The 14,316-nt window shown below is 45.2% G+C and overlaps 1 protein-coding gene across 1 annotated transcript in view; it reads left to right on the top strand.

Moving 5' to 3' along the window:
- Positions 1-12,052, top strand: part of EMC1 (ER membrane protein complex subunit 1) — a 49,793-nt gene extending 37,741 nt beyond the window's left edge. The window contains exons 15-21 of the mRNA XM_085844958.1: positions 1,388-1,507; positions 1,653-1,787; positions 1,889-2,062; positions 2,470-2,683; positions 3,685-3,769; positions 9,425-9,554; positions 9,841-12,052. Coding sequence (XP_085701084.1) covers positions 1,388-1,507; positions 1,653-1,787; positions 1,889-2,062; positions 2,470-2,683; positions 3,685-3,769; positions 9,425-9,554; positions 9,841-10,020 — 1,038 coding nt within the window. The 3' untranslated portion in view covers positions 10,021-12,052. The remainder of the gene's footprint in view (positions 1-1,387; positions 1,508-1,652; positions 1,788-1,888; positions 2,063-2,469; positions 2,684-3,684; positions 3,770-9,424; positions 9,555-9,840) is intronic.
- The last annotated feature ends 2,264 nt before the right edge of the window (positions 12,053-14,316 follow it).

Raw genomic sequence — 14,316 nt, 5'->3', positions numbered from 1 at the left:
TGATGATTACCACTCAATGCCTATGTGTGAGTGAGTGCGGTAATGTACAAAACAAGCCAATGTAAAACCATGATCGCACTTCAGCACTAAGCTCGATTGATCATTTACTCCTTCGCGAAGTAATCCGTTATGTTTGACTGCCTCAAACTCTTGGGCATCTGGTGCATGAGAAAGGACTCAAATCGGTCATTGTATTCCATTATGTTGTCTGGGCAATCCTCCACCAAAAGATAGTATCGGCGCATCACATCCAGACAGTATCGGCGAATCCACGCTGCCTGATTCGCCGCACCTCTTGACCTTGCCGATTCCCCACCTCACTTTGAATCTGTCGATCCAGTGCATCGGCAAGGTCTCGGCATCATCATGCCCGAGGTCTGCAGCGAATTTACATGCCTTCAGCAGCAACATTTCACCGTCCAACCGAATATTTGGCTGAGCCGACATTTGCCGAAACCAGATGATGAGCGCATCATCGACATCTTCAAAGGACACACATTTCACACGTTTCACACTTACCACCGGCCTCACGATCTTCTCCACTTGTCCAAATATATTGCCCTTATTCTTCAAGATATCATTCAATGTCTGCCGTTTGATGTCCAACTTCTCATCTATGGCTGTTTTCTTCATCAGTGGGTTTGCCTCGCAAAACTGGATAATGTCGTATTTTTCTTGGTAGGTTTTAGTTGTAAGCTTACACTTAGTCGCCATTGTCCTGCCTGCAGTGCGATCAACGTGTGTACACAGTTATAAATAGCCTATCACTGACGGTGTAAACCAATGAGCGAGCATCACGATTCCATGAAATCGGGCTTCTCACGAGGCAGCAGTTCCGTGTGACGAGTTAGGAGTGGTAATTTACTTGAGTTTCCATTACGCGGGAACAGACAACATCTGACGACTTAGACGAAGTGACGACTTAGAGATGACGACTTACAGAGGGATGACCCTTTATTCAAAGCGATTTAACATGAGATAAATTCGGGACTTTTTGACGCTGCCGACTTAGGCGAAGTGACGAGTTACACACTGCCGACTTTCGCCGAGGCTACTGTGTATATGTGTGTATATATATATATATATATATATATATATATATATATATATATATATATATATATATATATATATATATATATATATATATATATATATGCTGCATATCATATGGCCGTTGAGCATTCGATATCATATTGGTTAGAAAACCTCTCTCTCTCCATGTGTTTTTTTTTGTCTCCTGCACCAACAAACTCCCTGTGATGTCCTTCCATTGTAATACCTCCCATGCTGCTATGCTGCTCATTGTTCAACACGTAATCTTCACCAATTTTTCTTCATTTTCACATATTCTCTCCACGACCTTCATTAATTTCTCCCTTTTCAGGTTTCCTGCTTTCCTTCGAGCTCTTCCTTTCACTCCCTGATTGACTTGATGGCTTCTTCCATATTTTTCTACATCGTCGATCCAGCTCATCGCTCGATCTGTGGCTTCCAGTTTCTGAAGGTTAAAAAAAAAAAATTCATTCCTTTCCTGAAATATTTTTTGCATTCATTCTCAAGTTGTGTTACTGTTCTCTTCGGTTCAAACAATGGCACCAATTTCCTTCCTGGAGAGTTGTACCTAATTTGAAAAGTTCTCTCATGTGCAGGGCATGAAGGCACACCACATTTGGGAAGTGGCCATTCCAGAGGGACACAAGGTATTGGAAGTGGCTGGAAAGCATCCAGGCGAAACGGTACACTCCCAGGGAAGAGTACTCGGCGATCGCAGTGTCCTTTACAAGGTGAGACTGCCACAAAAAACGTCCACACTTCTTGCATCTCCCAGTTTTCCCCATTTGTTGAACTCAGTTGCCCACGCACTCGTATCTCTCACCCTCCACAGTACGTGAACCCCCATTTAGTAGCCGTGGCGATGCAGGTGGCCGAAAACCAGCCGGACAAGGCATCCGTCATGCTGTACCTGCTGGATGGAGTGACTGGGAGGGTGGTGTACTCGGTCACGCTCCGTCGGGCACGTTCCCCCCTGCGCCTTGTGCACACGGAGAACTGGCTGGTGGTAAACTTGGTTTGGTGGTGACACACCTTGCATTTTGCCACTGTTTGTTGTTGGGGTTATATTTTGATTGATTATAGCTTGCTTTCAAAGCACAGAGGGCAGCCGGCTTAACATTTGCTTTCAATGATTGTATACTCATTGATGCAATATCCTGCCTTCAATGCATCAGAAAGACATTTTGCAGTTGTGCTTGGAATTAAATTGGCTCAAAGAGGAGTTCACAACCTCCCAACTTTCCTCGTATTTGTATTTTGTTCATCTTCATAAAAGCTTCACCATTTGTGGGTTGTATTGTTTTTTTTCAACATGTTGCTCCTGTAATATTTGTTTCGTATCTTACTTTTCATACAAATTAAGGATTCCCATAGTCACAATAAATTGGTTTTTGCATGCATATTTCATTCCAGGTCTTGTATTGGAACCCCAAGGCCCGTCGTAGTGAGTTGTGGATACTAGAGCTGTATGAAGGTATTGCACGGCACAATGAAACTGCATTCAGCTCACTGGAGCGACCATTCGCTGGACCATTGGCGCTCCAGCAGGCCTATGTGCTACCAGGACGAGCCGGTCCACTCCAGGTCACGCTTACTGAGCGGGGCATCACCAGCCGCCACATACTCGGTGAGAGAATATGAAGAGGTGTGCCATGAATGAGGGATGGGAGAAATTCCATTGTGATAATCCAAAGAAGAATAAGAAAAAAAAGAAAAATCGATGGTTGTACGTGGTGTGGGAGAACCCCTATTTCAATATTCTGACCCTGACTCCATTTTTTTTCTTTGGTATGAAAAAAGAAGCATTGCTGCGCTCGCGCACTCGCTCGCTCTCTCTTTCTCTTATACCCTCCCTCCCTCTTGTACCCTCACCCTCTGCCTCTCCCTCTCATGCACACTCTCTCCCCCTTTCTCCTGGACACTTATCTTCTCTCTCCTGTACTTTCCTCCTCTTTCCCCTTTTACCCTTATCCTCTCTCCCTTTTTACCTTTATCCTCTCTCCCTTTTTACCTTTATCCTCTCTCCCTTTTTACCTTTATCCTCTCTCCCTCTTTACCATTGTCCTCTCTCCCTCTTTACCCCGATCCTCTCTCCCTCTATACCATTGTCCTCTCTCCCTCTTTACCCCGATCCTCTCTCCCTCTTTACCCCTGTCCTCTCTCCCTCTTTACCCTTATCCTCTCTTTCCCTCTTTACCCTTATCCTCTCTCTCCCTCTTTACCCTTATCCTCTCTCTCCCTCTTTACCCTTATACTCTCTCTCCCTCTTTACCCTTATCCTCTCTCTCCCTCTTTACCCTTATCCTCTCTCTCCCTCTTTATCCTTATCCTCTCTCTCCCTCTTTACCCTTATCCTCTCTCTCTCCCTCTTTACCCTTATCCTCTCCTCTCCTCTCCTCTCCTCTCTTCTCTCTCTCTCTTTGCCATTTTTACCCTTCCCTTATTTTGTGTCATGGATCATCCTGTTGCATCTTTGGCACCAGAAGTGGGGGTGAGGAAGATGGAGAATGCAGATTGCTGAAAGACATGATTTGTTTTATATGTCGTTTGGTACTTGTTACCATCGCAATCACTTGGTTGTTGATTTCCAAGCATGATCTTATCTCATCATTATTTTCATCTCCCCAGTTGCGTTGCAATCAGGAGGAATCGTTTCCTTACCGAAAGCATTCCTTGATCCTCGAAGGCCCGAAGTTCCAGGAGAACAATCGAGGTAGGGTCATTGTTCAGTTCAATCTCTTGTACTAGTCTTTCCCTCCAACTACTCGTTGGTACTTGATCTTTAAGCACCACACCATAGTGATTCCTTCCACTCTTTCCAATCTTAATCAATCAAGAATGTATCGGTAAATACAGAATCCCCTGTTGTTTTCTTTAAATGGCTGCAAGTTGATGAGTTCCACAGTTTGAAACCAGTTGTTAAATGCTTTGTGAGTTTGTTTAGCATACGCTCTTTTGCCCATATCTATTAACGGCTTAACCGTTGTGAAGCCAATGAATGAAGGGCTCCATTTATTTTGGTTAGAAAAAACACACACACGCTTTTATGCATATCAAAAGCAGTTACCTGATATAAGCAAATTGATCTGGTCACACATCTGGCTGATGAGACAACTACCATCTGTCTGAAAGGGTAGTGACAATGCCGACAGGTTGTAGTTGAGATGGTGTTCTTGCAAAAGTATTCACCCCCTACCAATAATGCCACATTTAGATAAACAAGCAGAGTTCCCACCCTACGGGTGATCTTGTTCAAGGCATGCAACACATTCTTCTGGTGCATATCTTTATTTGGGTGGTGTGTCGGCAACTGACATCTCTGTACAGGCGAAAATAAATAAATAACCCAGGTTACGTGCATGAAGCAAAAACATACCTTCTGCTTATACTTCAAAATTCCTCATTGCACTGGAAAACGTGGGGACAGGAATTCTGCACTGGAAATGGTGGAGGCTTGTAATACCCTCCCCCACCTGGAGGCAGTGCGACACGATACACATTTACATGCAGAATTTGCAGCCCCCTCCCCAAAACCACTGGCAAAGATTAAAAAAAAACACCTATACATTCATTTCGGTCATGCTGATTCCCTGTAGCAAGTCTGGATGTAATTGGCCCAGAACTGTAGGAGAAGTAGCATAACAAACAAACAAACAACCAGTCATAGACTGGTACTTACGAAATCATCAACTTGACCTCTGACCTTGTCTAAGAAAAGCTGTCTCTCGAGAAGGTAGCGACGCAAACCAGAAGTTTCTACGATGATTCTGGATCAAACCATCAAAAATCATGACGTCGACCGAAGCAAAAATCTCCATTTCTCCACGCAATTATACCTTAACGTAACTCAACGACGCGTCTGCTCGAGCGCACTGCATCATGGGACGACCCGTGACGCGTCGAGTGAAATATTTTTTTATACAATCTTAAAACGTCTCCAAAACATCCGATTTTTACCAGAATTTCTGCAACCGAGTATTAAGCGTCCTAAGCGATCGCAAAAACCGAAGACAAAATTAAAATCGAAGTTAAAATGGAGTCGTAACGTCGAGCGAAGCAAAAATACTCCATTTCTCCACGTGAATTTACGGAATTATGTTTGACCTCACTGTGACCTTGCCCTTTGACCGATTTTGACCAAAATCTAATCAGCACTAGCCATCACCCTCCTGAATCACGTGGTGTAATTTGACATTGGTAGCTTCTTCCGTTCTCGAGTTATCGTGCCGACAAACAAACAAACAAACTAACAAACAAACAGAAACGGAAGGCATCAATATACTTACGAAATCTTTAGATTTCATAAGTAACAAACTAACAAACAAACAAACAGAAACGGAAGTCATCAATATACTTACGAAATCTTTAGATTTCGTAAGTAACAAACAAACAAACAAACAGAAACGGAAGTCATCAATATACTTACGAAATCTTTAGATTTCGTAAGTAACAAACACACACCGGTCCGTTAATTATTGTAAGGATTATGAATGATGTCAAAACAATTTTTCCAAATGACCTTTTTTATTCATAACTGAAGAGATCAAACTAAACACTGTTATAGTTGAAGGAGATTACATGTCAGGAATACCTGTTAAAACGTGTACAAACAAGAAAAAGAGCAATCGGAGATTGCAAACCCTCACCAAGACTTCTTTTGAGTGGTGTATTTGTTATAGGTTTTAGAGTAAATCCAATATGGCTGCCAAACCATGTGAGCAATGACTTCATATCTGTGACCCTTTTGATACTCATGAATAGGCGGTCATATGTGTAAAGTTTTGCCTCGATCTTTTCAGCCATTTCAGAGAAGATTTTCTTTTAAGGTAAAAAAAAATACAAACAAAAAAACAATATGGCTGCCGAATCACGTGACCGGTGACGTCATCAAAAAATTTTGTGGACCATTTTATCCCAAGATGACCCTCAAAATTTTTTATCCTCATCAGATGTAGCGTTCTACATATGCAATTATGACATCATAATGAAGGCACCTATGATGTCATAAAAATACCACACATTCCCCATGAGGTGTACTTGCTATGTGCCACTTGTACACCCATGGCTTGGGGAACACTTATGTGAAGTTTCCCCTCGATTTGTCCAGTCTTTCTGGAAGTTTTTTTTATTATGGGTTTTAGGGTAAATGCAACATGGCTGCCAAACCATGTGACCAATGACATGTGTGTGAACCTTTTGTTCCTCATGGATAGGCAGTCATACATATAAAGTTTTGCCTTGATCTGTTCAGCCACTTAAGAGAAGAAGATTTTGAAGGGTTTTTTCATTATTTAATTTTATATATTTTTAAGCAATATGGCTGCCGAATCACGTGACTGATGACGTCATGAATTTTTCTTTCTGTGGACAATTTTATCCCTAGATGAGCCTCAAAAAATTTCATACTGTTCGGATGTAGCGTTCTACTTATGCAATTATGACATCATTATGAGTGCATCTATGACGTCATTAAAAAAATCACTCATTCCCCATGAGTACTTGCTGTTTGCCAAGTTTCAATTTTTAACTTTGTGCGGTTTCAGAAATACAGAGGATCCGAAGTTTTTCCAATATGGCTGGCACACCACGTGACCTATGATGTCATAATTATCATAAAAACATTCTACATGAGTAGTCGCACCGATGGTGAAAATTTTGCCTCAATCTGACAAGCGGTTGCGGAGAAAAACACAAAAGTTCTGTGTGGATAGACAAACAGACAGACAGACAGACAGACAGACAGACAGACAAACGGACCCAAATGCAATACCCTCTCCTTTGGTGAGGGTAAATCAAAATTGACTGGTTGTAAAGGTATTCAGCCCTTTAGGTCAGTACTTGGTAGAAGAACCTTTTACAGCAATGACTGCTATGAGTGTTTTTGGGTAGGTCTCTACCAGCTTTGTACAGTGAGTTGGTGAAATATTTGTCCATTGTTCACGTGAAAATTGTTCTCGTTCTGCCAAGTGTGATGGGGATCATCGATGGATTACGATCTTCAAGTCTCACAATAAATGTTCAATTGGGTTCAAGTCAGGACTTTGACTGTGCCACTCAAGAACATTTATTTTATTCTTATTCAGCCACTCCAGTGTGGCTTTATCTTTGTGCTTCGGATCATTGTCCTGCTGAAACGTGAATCTCCTACCCAGTTTCAGGTTCATGGCTGACTCACGCAGATTTCATCAAGGATTCTCCTGTACTTTGCACCGTCCATTCTCCCTTCTATCCTGACAAGCTTGCCAGTCCCTGCTGATGAAAAGCATCCCCATAACATGATGCTGCCACCACCATGCTTGACAGGAGGGATGGTGTTGACTGGGCGATTTGCAGTGTTCAGCTTGCGCCAAACATATTGCTTTGAATTTGGAACTAAAAGTTCAAATATTTGTCTCGTCTGACTACAAAACTTCTCTCCACATGCCTGCAGTATCATTAAGATGCTTTTTCACAAACTCAGTGTGAGCTTTCAGATACATCTTTTTCAGTAATTGCTTCTTTCTTGCCAGCTGTCCATAGAGGCCAGCTTTGTGAAGGGAAGGGATGTTGTTGGTTGATAAACACTGACCCCCCCCCCCACCCCCAACTTCAGACATAGAGCCTTGCAGATCTTTCAAAGTCATTGTTGGATTTACAGTGACATCCCAAACCATTTTCCTGCTTGTCGGGCTGCTGCGATTGGATGGGCGACCTGATCTGGGTAGTCTTGATGTTACGATACGTTTTCCACTTCTTAATGATGGATTTCACCAAACCAAAGTGACTTTGAAATCTTCTTATAACTCGCTCCTGAAGTGTGCTTCTCCACCACTTTATCTGACTTTGGGAAGCACCTTGGTCTTCATGGTTGCCTTGTTGGTTGCACCTTCAAACTCCTTAGATAAGTGAAGGAGCTTAATTTTTAGCTTATCTGGAATCCAGATAAGGTATTGTCATCATGCTCCGTCCGTATGTCCGTTCGTCTCCTATTTCAACGTCTCCGGCCAAACTGTCGGGCCGATCCGGCTGAAATTTGGCAGAAACGTTCCTCTCCTGACTGGTAGCAGGAATTGGAAAGCTCGTTCCGGTCACATGACTTTATTGAGGTCAAAATGACCGACTTCGTAAATTTCTTCAAAAATATTCTTCTCCCGACCCACTAGTCCAAATGCTACCATTTGGGTTTCAACATTAGGCCACAGTAGGAATGTTAATTAAATTGCGGATGTCATGCCGATCACGTGACCGGAAGTGTGTCAAAATGGCCAACTTCGTCAAGTTTTGGTAAAATCGTGGAAATTCCTTCAAAAACCTTCCCCTCCAGACCCACCAGTCAGAATGCTTCCAAAGTTGGGTTACAACATTAGACCAGAGCCCAGTTGGACTATAGGTCCTGTTGCCCTTTTTTTTTCTTTTTCTTTTTTTTCTTTTTTTTTTCGAGGGTAGAATGGGATTGCACTGACTCAGGGACTTGATCCTGTCTGCGATAAGAGAGCAACTAGCCACGTGCCTCTGCTTCTTTATGGGGAACACTAATGATGGGACACAGTATCTATGAAAAAAAACTTTGGATTTTACATTACCCAGGAGAGAGAGGGACAGGTGCGAAACGGAGGCACCAGGCCACAGGAGAGATAACTCTATGTGAACCACGTGCAAAGGCCTTGTAGACTACGAGTTGAAGTTCAGCTTTGTAGAGGAATGACTCGGCACAAATGAGGATGGCCAGTCCACAGGTGCCTTTGGAGATGATCTCCTATATGTGGCCTCTCCAGGAGAGGTTTGTGGCTGATCGTGATTTCTAAAGGTTTGAAGGAATGAACCTCTTCCTGTAGCTAATCAAGGAAATGGATTCGGTAGGTTTGCTGGATGATTTTGTCACCTTATCCAAGGAAACGTTTAGGGCACAAGAGCAGGGTCCACCAGCATCACAATTTACTTCCTCATTGTAATATTTTAGACTCTGAGTGGGTAAATGCACATGTATTCGTATGTGTGGGCATGGCGAGTGTGCTGCATGGAGCACATGGCATATGGGATCAGGCTATCGTCAGATCTGTAACTTGAGAGGAATCCTTTTTAGAATCGGTTTTCATGCCAAAGAAGATCCCACGAGTGCTTGGTCTGCGAATGTTTTAATATAAATAGAACATCAAAGGACTTTTGTGGAAATGCCTCATGGATGGGGTCATTTTTTATGAACAATAAACCATTTTTTAAAAATTTGAATCCTTGTGCACCAACCTTGGAAGGAGGATTGATTTCCTTGGTGGTTAAACTCTGTTGTATGCATGAAGAAATGGTTTCATTCAAACGAATGCATTTCTCTTTATATATTCTTTCGTTCTTTCTCTCTTCATCCCACACCTCCCTCATTGATTCAAAAAAGGGAGGAAGGCCTGATTCCATACAGCCCAGAGCTTCCTCTTCCCACAGAATGGTTTATCAACTATAACCAGACTGTGGCTGCAGTGAGGGGTCTACACACAGCGGTCACTGGTCTGGAATCTACTTGCTTGGTGTGTCCCTGTTGGAAATGTTGGTCCTCTCCCCCAACTTCCCAAATTCCTTTGCTTCTCTGTCCACCTCGCTTCCCACCCCTCATCACTTTTCCCCTCATACAACCCACTCTCCCAACTCCCCCCTTTTCCCATGTCCACTCATCCAACCCTCTGATTTCAAGTGAAGAGAAACATTTTTCTGTTTGCTCTTTTAGTAATTACCCATCCATGTGTAATCATTCATTGATTTATTTCATTTTGAAGTGTTGCTTCATTTATTCATCAATTCTTTCTACTCCACTAGGTCATTGCCTATGGATTGGACTTGTTCTCAACACGTGTTCATCCGTCCAAGATGTTTGACATCCTCAAAGATGATTTTGATTTTATTCTCATATCTGTGGTATCGGTCTCTCTCTGTTTGGCAGCCATATTGAGTAAGCGACTAGCTCAGGTTAAAATGCTGAACCGTTCATGGAGGTAGTATGGAGCATTCATTCGACGCATTGACATGCATTCTCGGTTCGGTTGCTCCCTCCGTCGCTCCCTGCGTCACTCACTCTGTCGCTCCCCCCATCACTGTCGCTGTCGCTTTCCGGTCACTGTCACTGTCACTGTCGCTGTCGCTCCCCCGTCGCTGTTGCTCCCCCGTCGCTGTCGCTCCCCCGTCACCGTCGCTGTCGCTGCCGCTACCCCGTCACTGTCCCTGCCGCTCCCCCGTCACTGTCGCTGCCGCTCCCCCGTCACTGTCGCTGCCGCTCCCCCGTCGCTGTCGCTGCCGCTCCCCCGTCACTGTCGCTGTCGCTGCCGCTACCCCGTCACTGTCGCTGCCGCTCCCCCGTCGCTGTCGCTGCCGCTCCCCCGTCACTGTCGCTGTCGCTGCCGCTACCCTGTCACTGTCGCTGCCGCTCCCCCATCACTGTCGCTGCCGCTCCCCCGTCACTGTCGCTGTCGCTTCCGCTCCCCCGTCACTGTCGCTGTCGCTTCCGCTCCCCCGTCACTGTCGCTGTCGCTTCCGCTCCCCCGTCACTGTCGCTGTCGCTTCCGCTCCCCCGTCACTGTCGCTGTCGCTTCCGCTCCCCCGTCACTGTCGCTGTCGCTTCCGCTCCCCCGTCACTGTCGCTGTCGCTGTCGCTGCCGCTCCCACGTTGCTGCCGCTCCCCCGTCGCTGCCGCTCCCCCATCACTGTCACGATCGCTGTCGCTGTCGCTCCCCCATCACTGTCACGATCGCTGTCGCTGCCGCTCCCCCATCACTGTCACGATCGCTGTCGCTGCCGCTCCCCCATCACTGTCACGGTCGCTGCCGCTCCCCCATCACTGTCACGATCGCTGTCGCTGCCGCTCCCCCATCACTGTCACTATCGCTGTCGCTGCCGCTCCCCCATGACTGTCACTCCTGCTGTCATTATCACTGTCGCTGCCGCTCCCCCGTCACTGTCACTGTCGCTATCGCTCCCCCATCACTGTCATTATCACTGTCGCTGCCGCTCCCCCGTCACTGTCACTGTCGCTATCGCTCCCCCATCACTGTCATTATCACTGTTGCTGCCGCTCCCCCGTCACAGTCACTGTCGCTATCGCTCCCCCATCACTGTCATTATCACTGTCGCTGCCGCTCCGCCGTCACTGTCACTGTCGCTGCCGCTCCCCCATCACTGTCATTATCACTGTCGCTGCTGCTCCCCCGTGACTGTCACTCCTGCTGTCATTGTCACTGTCGCTGCTGCTCCTGCTGTCAGTGCCATCGTTCTCTTCTCTTTTTGTGCTTTTTGTTTCTGAATCCTTTTTCTCTTCTGTATTTATTAAACTTTGTTTCCCTCTGTTTGCTGATCTTGCAGTCACATTCGAGCTCTGACTCACTGGTGTAAACAATTTCTAGTTTTTCAGATTTTTGGAATCGAAAACACAACACTTTACTGAGCATTATTATTTCTATTTGTGCGATTAAAGTCATCCAAAACATCGGGCCTTTGGGGACATGGACTTAACCGGGAAATCCTTGTTGGGCTTTTGGGTACTTGTGTTACGATCGTATGAACGTATCTTTTACCAATGTGAAAGTGTGTATCTGCCTGTACTCACAACCTGTGCAAACGTGTAATTAATAAGGTATATGGGGTTGGAGAATTGACAGTACATGTGGGGTTGGGAGGGGAAGTGGGTGTTGGTGAGGAGTGGGGGGGTAGGTGTTTGAGAAGGGACGGGGAGCGTAGCGAGGGATGTGGGGTTCGCTGCTCGCGAGAGGTGGGAGGGGTGGATGTTGCAGAATGGATAGGGAGCTTGGCACTAGAGGTGGGTTGGATGTTTGAGGAGGGACAGGGAGCTTGGCGAGGTGTGTGTGGGGTGGGGGTGGGTGTTTGAGAACTGACGGGGAGCCTGGCACGTGTGGGGTGGTGTGGCAGAGAGTCACAGATGAACCTCTGATCATGGGAACATGTCAGAATAACCACGTTGTTGTGATGGTTTATGAAGATGTATTATTTCGGTTTGATATTAAAACAGAGTAATATACGACATCCCATTTGGTTTGCGTTTTTAGAAGATCTTGAGGTCGAAAAGCTATTTTCTCTGAAGTGTACACGAGGTAGATTTAAAATTGTGTGCTTGCAATGCAGTGTGGACATCACATGATCAAATCAAGTTTTACTTTGTACATAAACTATATGGTCATGAGCAGCCATGATTAGCTCATGAAGTGGGAATTAAAGATATCTTTTTTTGGGGGTATACATTGTCGAGGCTTGTGTGACAGCCAACACACATAACATACAACAAGGGGAGCAGGAAAGAAGAGGGGGTGGGGGGGAAGAAAAAAAACTGGGGAACAGAGACATGAGGAGATATGTGGAAGGGAGAGGGATGGGGTAGAATACACAGGGTAAATAAGATGGACACAACAGGGAATTTGAAGGAGGTGGGTTTGGGGTGGATTAACGGGGGAAGAAATTATCATGGTTTTGGATGGGGGAAGATATGCGGTGGTGGTAACTAACTGTTTTGAAGGCCTGGAGGGAAGAGTGGGATTGGAGAGAGTGTGAGAGTTTGTTCCAAAGGTGGGAAAAAAAGGAATGAAAGAGTGAAGGTGAGCAGTGATTCTTGATTTTGGTAGTTTTAGCAGAAGGGGGATTCTGGCAGACCTTGAGCACCCTGTGGAAATATGGGGGGGGGGGGTCATATCACAGACAGAGTGGAGGGGGGGGTGGGTGACACCGGAGAGGAGATGGAAGAAGACAGAAAGACCACCGACCTGCCTGAGGTGAGAGTGAGAGAGACCAAAAGACTCAGCCTCATCGAGGGAGATAACAATGATCCGAAATGCCCTGGTTTCTACAGCGTGAAGCCGAGAAAGTTGGGAGGCAGGAGCACCAGCCCAGAGGGGAGATCAGTACTCCATCAGGCTGCGGACGAAAACTTTGTTTGTGGTCAGGAGCTCAGGTTCGCCGAGGAAGGACTTTGCACGATGGAGGATTCCCAATCGGCAACTGGCTTTGGAGGCCACCTTGGAAATATGGCTTTCCCAGGAAAGATCATGGCAGATCGTGAGACCCAGAAGCTTGAAAGAAAGGACTTCTTCATTTTTAATTGAAATATCAGTTCTGTAATAATAATAGATTTATTATTATCATCATCATCCTACCGTACAATCGTGAGAGATGACATCATGGATACCTGTTATCAAACTCCAAACTGTATTCCAATGTTTAAACTTGTTTGATTATATCAGCAGGTTTTTTTCTCTTTAATACAAATATAAAAATGATTGTCCAACATTACAATCTGTCCCCCTTTTTTTTTATTCCGACCACCCCCTCCCCCCTCCAGTTTTTGCCGCAGATTGCCCTCATTCACATGGATGAACATTTCTCATTATTGGAGATTCTGATTGATCTCCAAATTGAGATAAGAAGCTCTCTGTTTATTTGACCAAGTAAAGAAGTGTAACAGTATCGGAGAACATTTTAACTCTACACACCGATGTGTCCCTGGCATTCACCCTTGGTGACAATTGGCAACTTCGTCTAAAAATCCCACTTGATAGGTGCGTGCAGAGTTTGTCATGTTTGTGCTTGTTCTTGAGTGTGCTCTTGTCGATGTTACAACGCCCATTGTTTATTGTCAGGGTGGCATAAGGATTGAACCAGAAGCAAATGCCGTACCAAGGTCTGTTCAATTAGCTCGTTTACTTTACACAAGCATCTTCTAAAGGTCATCGTGCCAGTAAAACTCATATGTCTCCCTCCTCACGTGTCCTCATTTGTTATCGTTTGGAGTTCATTTAAGGTTAAGATGTTCTCATATTGTGAAATATACCACCAAGCCTTATTCAAGTTAATGTAATTGTCAAGGAAAAACCGGTATCCAGAGTGAGCAGTGTCCAACCACAAATTTACATTCTCCACAGGAAAAATTGGGAATATCGAGTTACTTGACTAAAAGGCCTCAGGTCTGTCATGAAGAGGAAAAAAAAACATTTAATTTATCCAGAGCTAGCAGTTGGGTCAGGTCGGGTATGGGAGCATGTGCCGGAGCAGTGCATCACTGCATCCACTTTCTGCTGGTACTCCAGGGGCCTCCGTCTGGCCATCCCCCAGGCCCCAGAGCCTAGCCCATCTTATTGAGATGCTGATCAACCTGCTGCATCCACGAGGCACATGGCGGTCCATTGGCCTCCACTCATGAGGCTCCCTCGCCGAGAGAATCTGGTGAGCAGGATCAGCATCAGGAAAACGAGTCGCATGTCCATACAGCCACAGATGACGCTCACGGACAATGCAGGT

Source organism: Eptatretus burgeri, chromosome 11, assembly GCF_056783735.1.
Source record: "Eptatretus burgeri isolate ZD-2024b chromosome 11, Ebu_testis_v1, whole genome shotgun sequence".
NCBI classification, from domain to species: domain Eukaryota; kingdom Metazoa; phylum Chordata; class Myxini; order Myxiniformes; family Myxinidae; genus Eptatretus; species Eptatretus burgeri.
The sequence above is the reverse complement of the archived record's forward strand: the minus strand, read 5'-3'. Positions and strand labels throughout refer to the sequence as shown.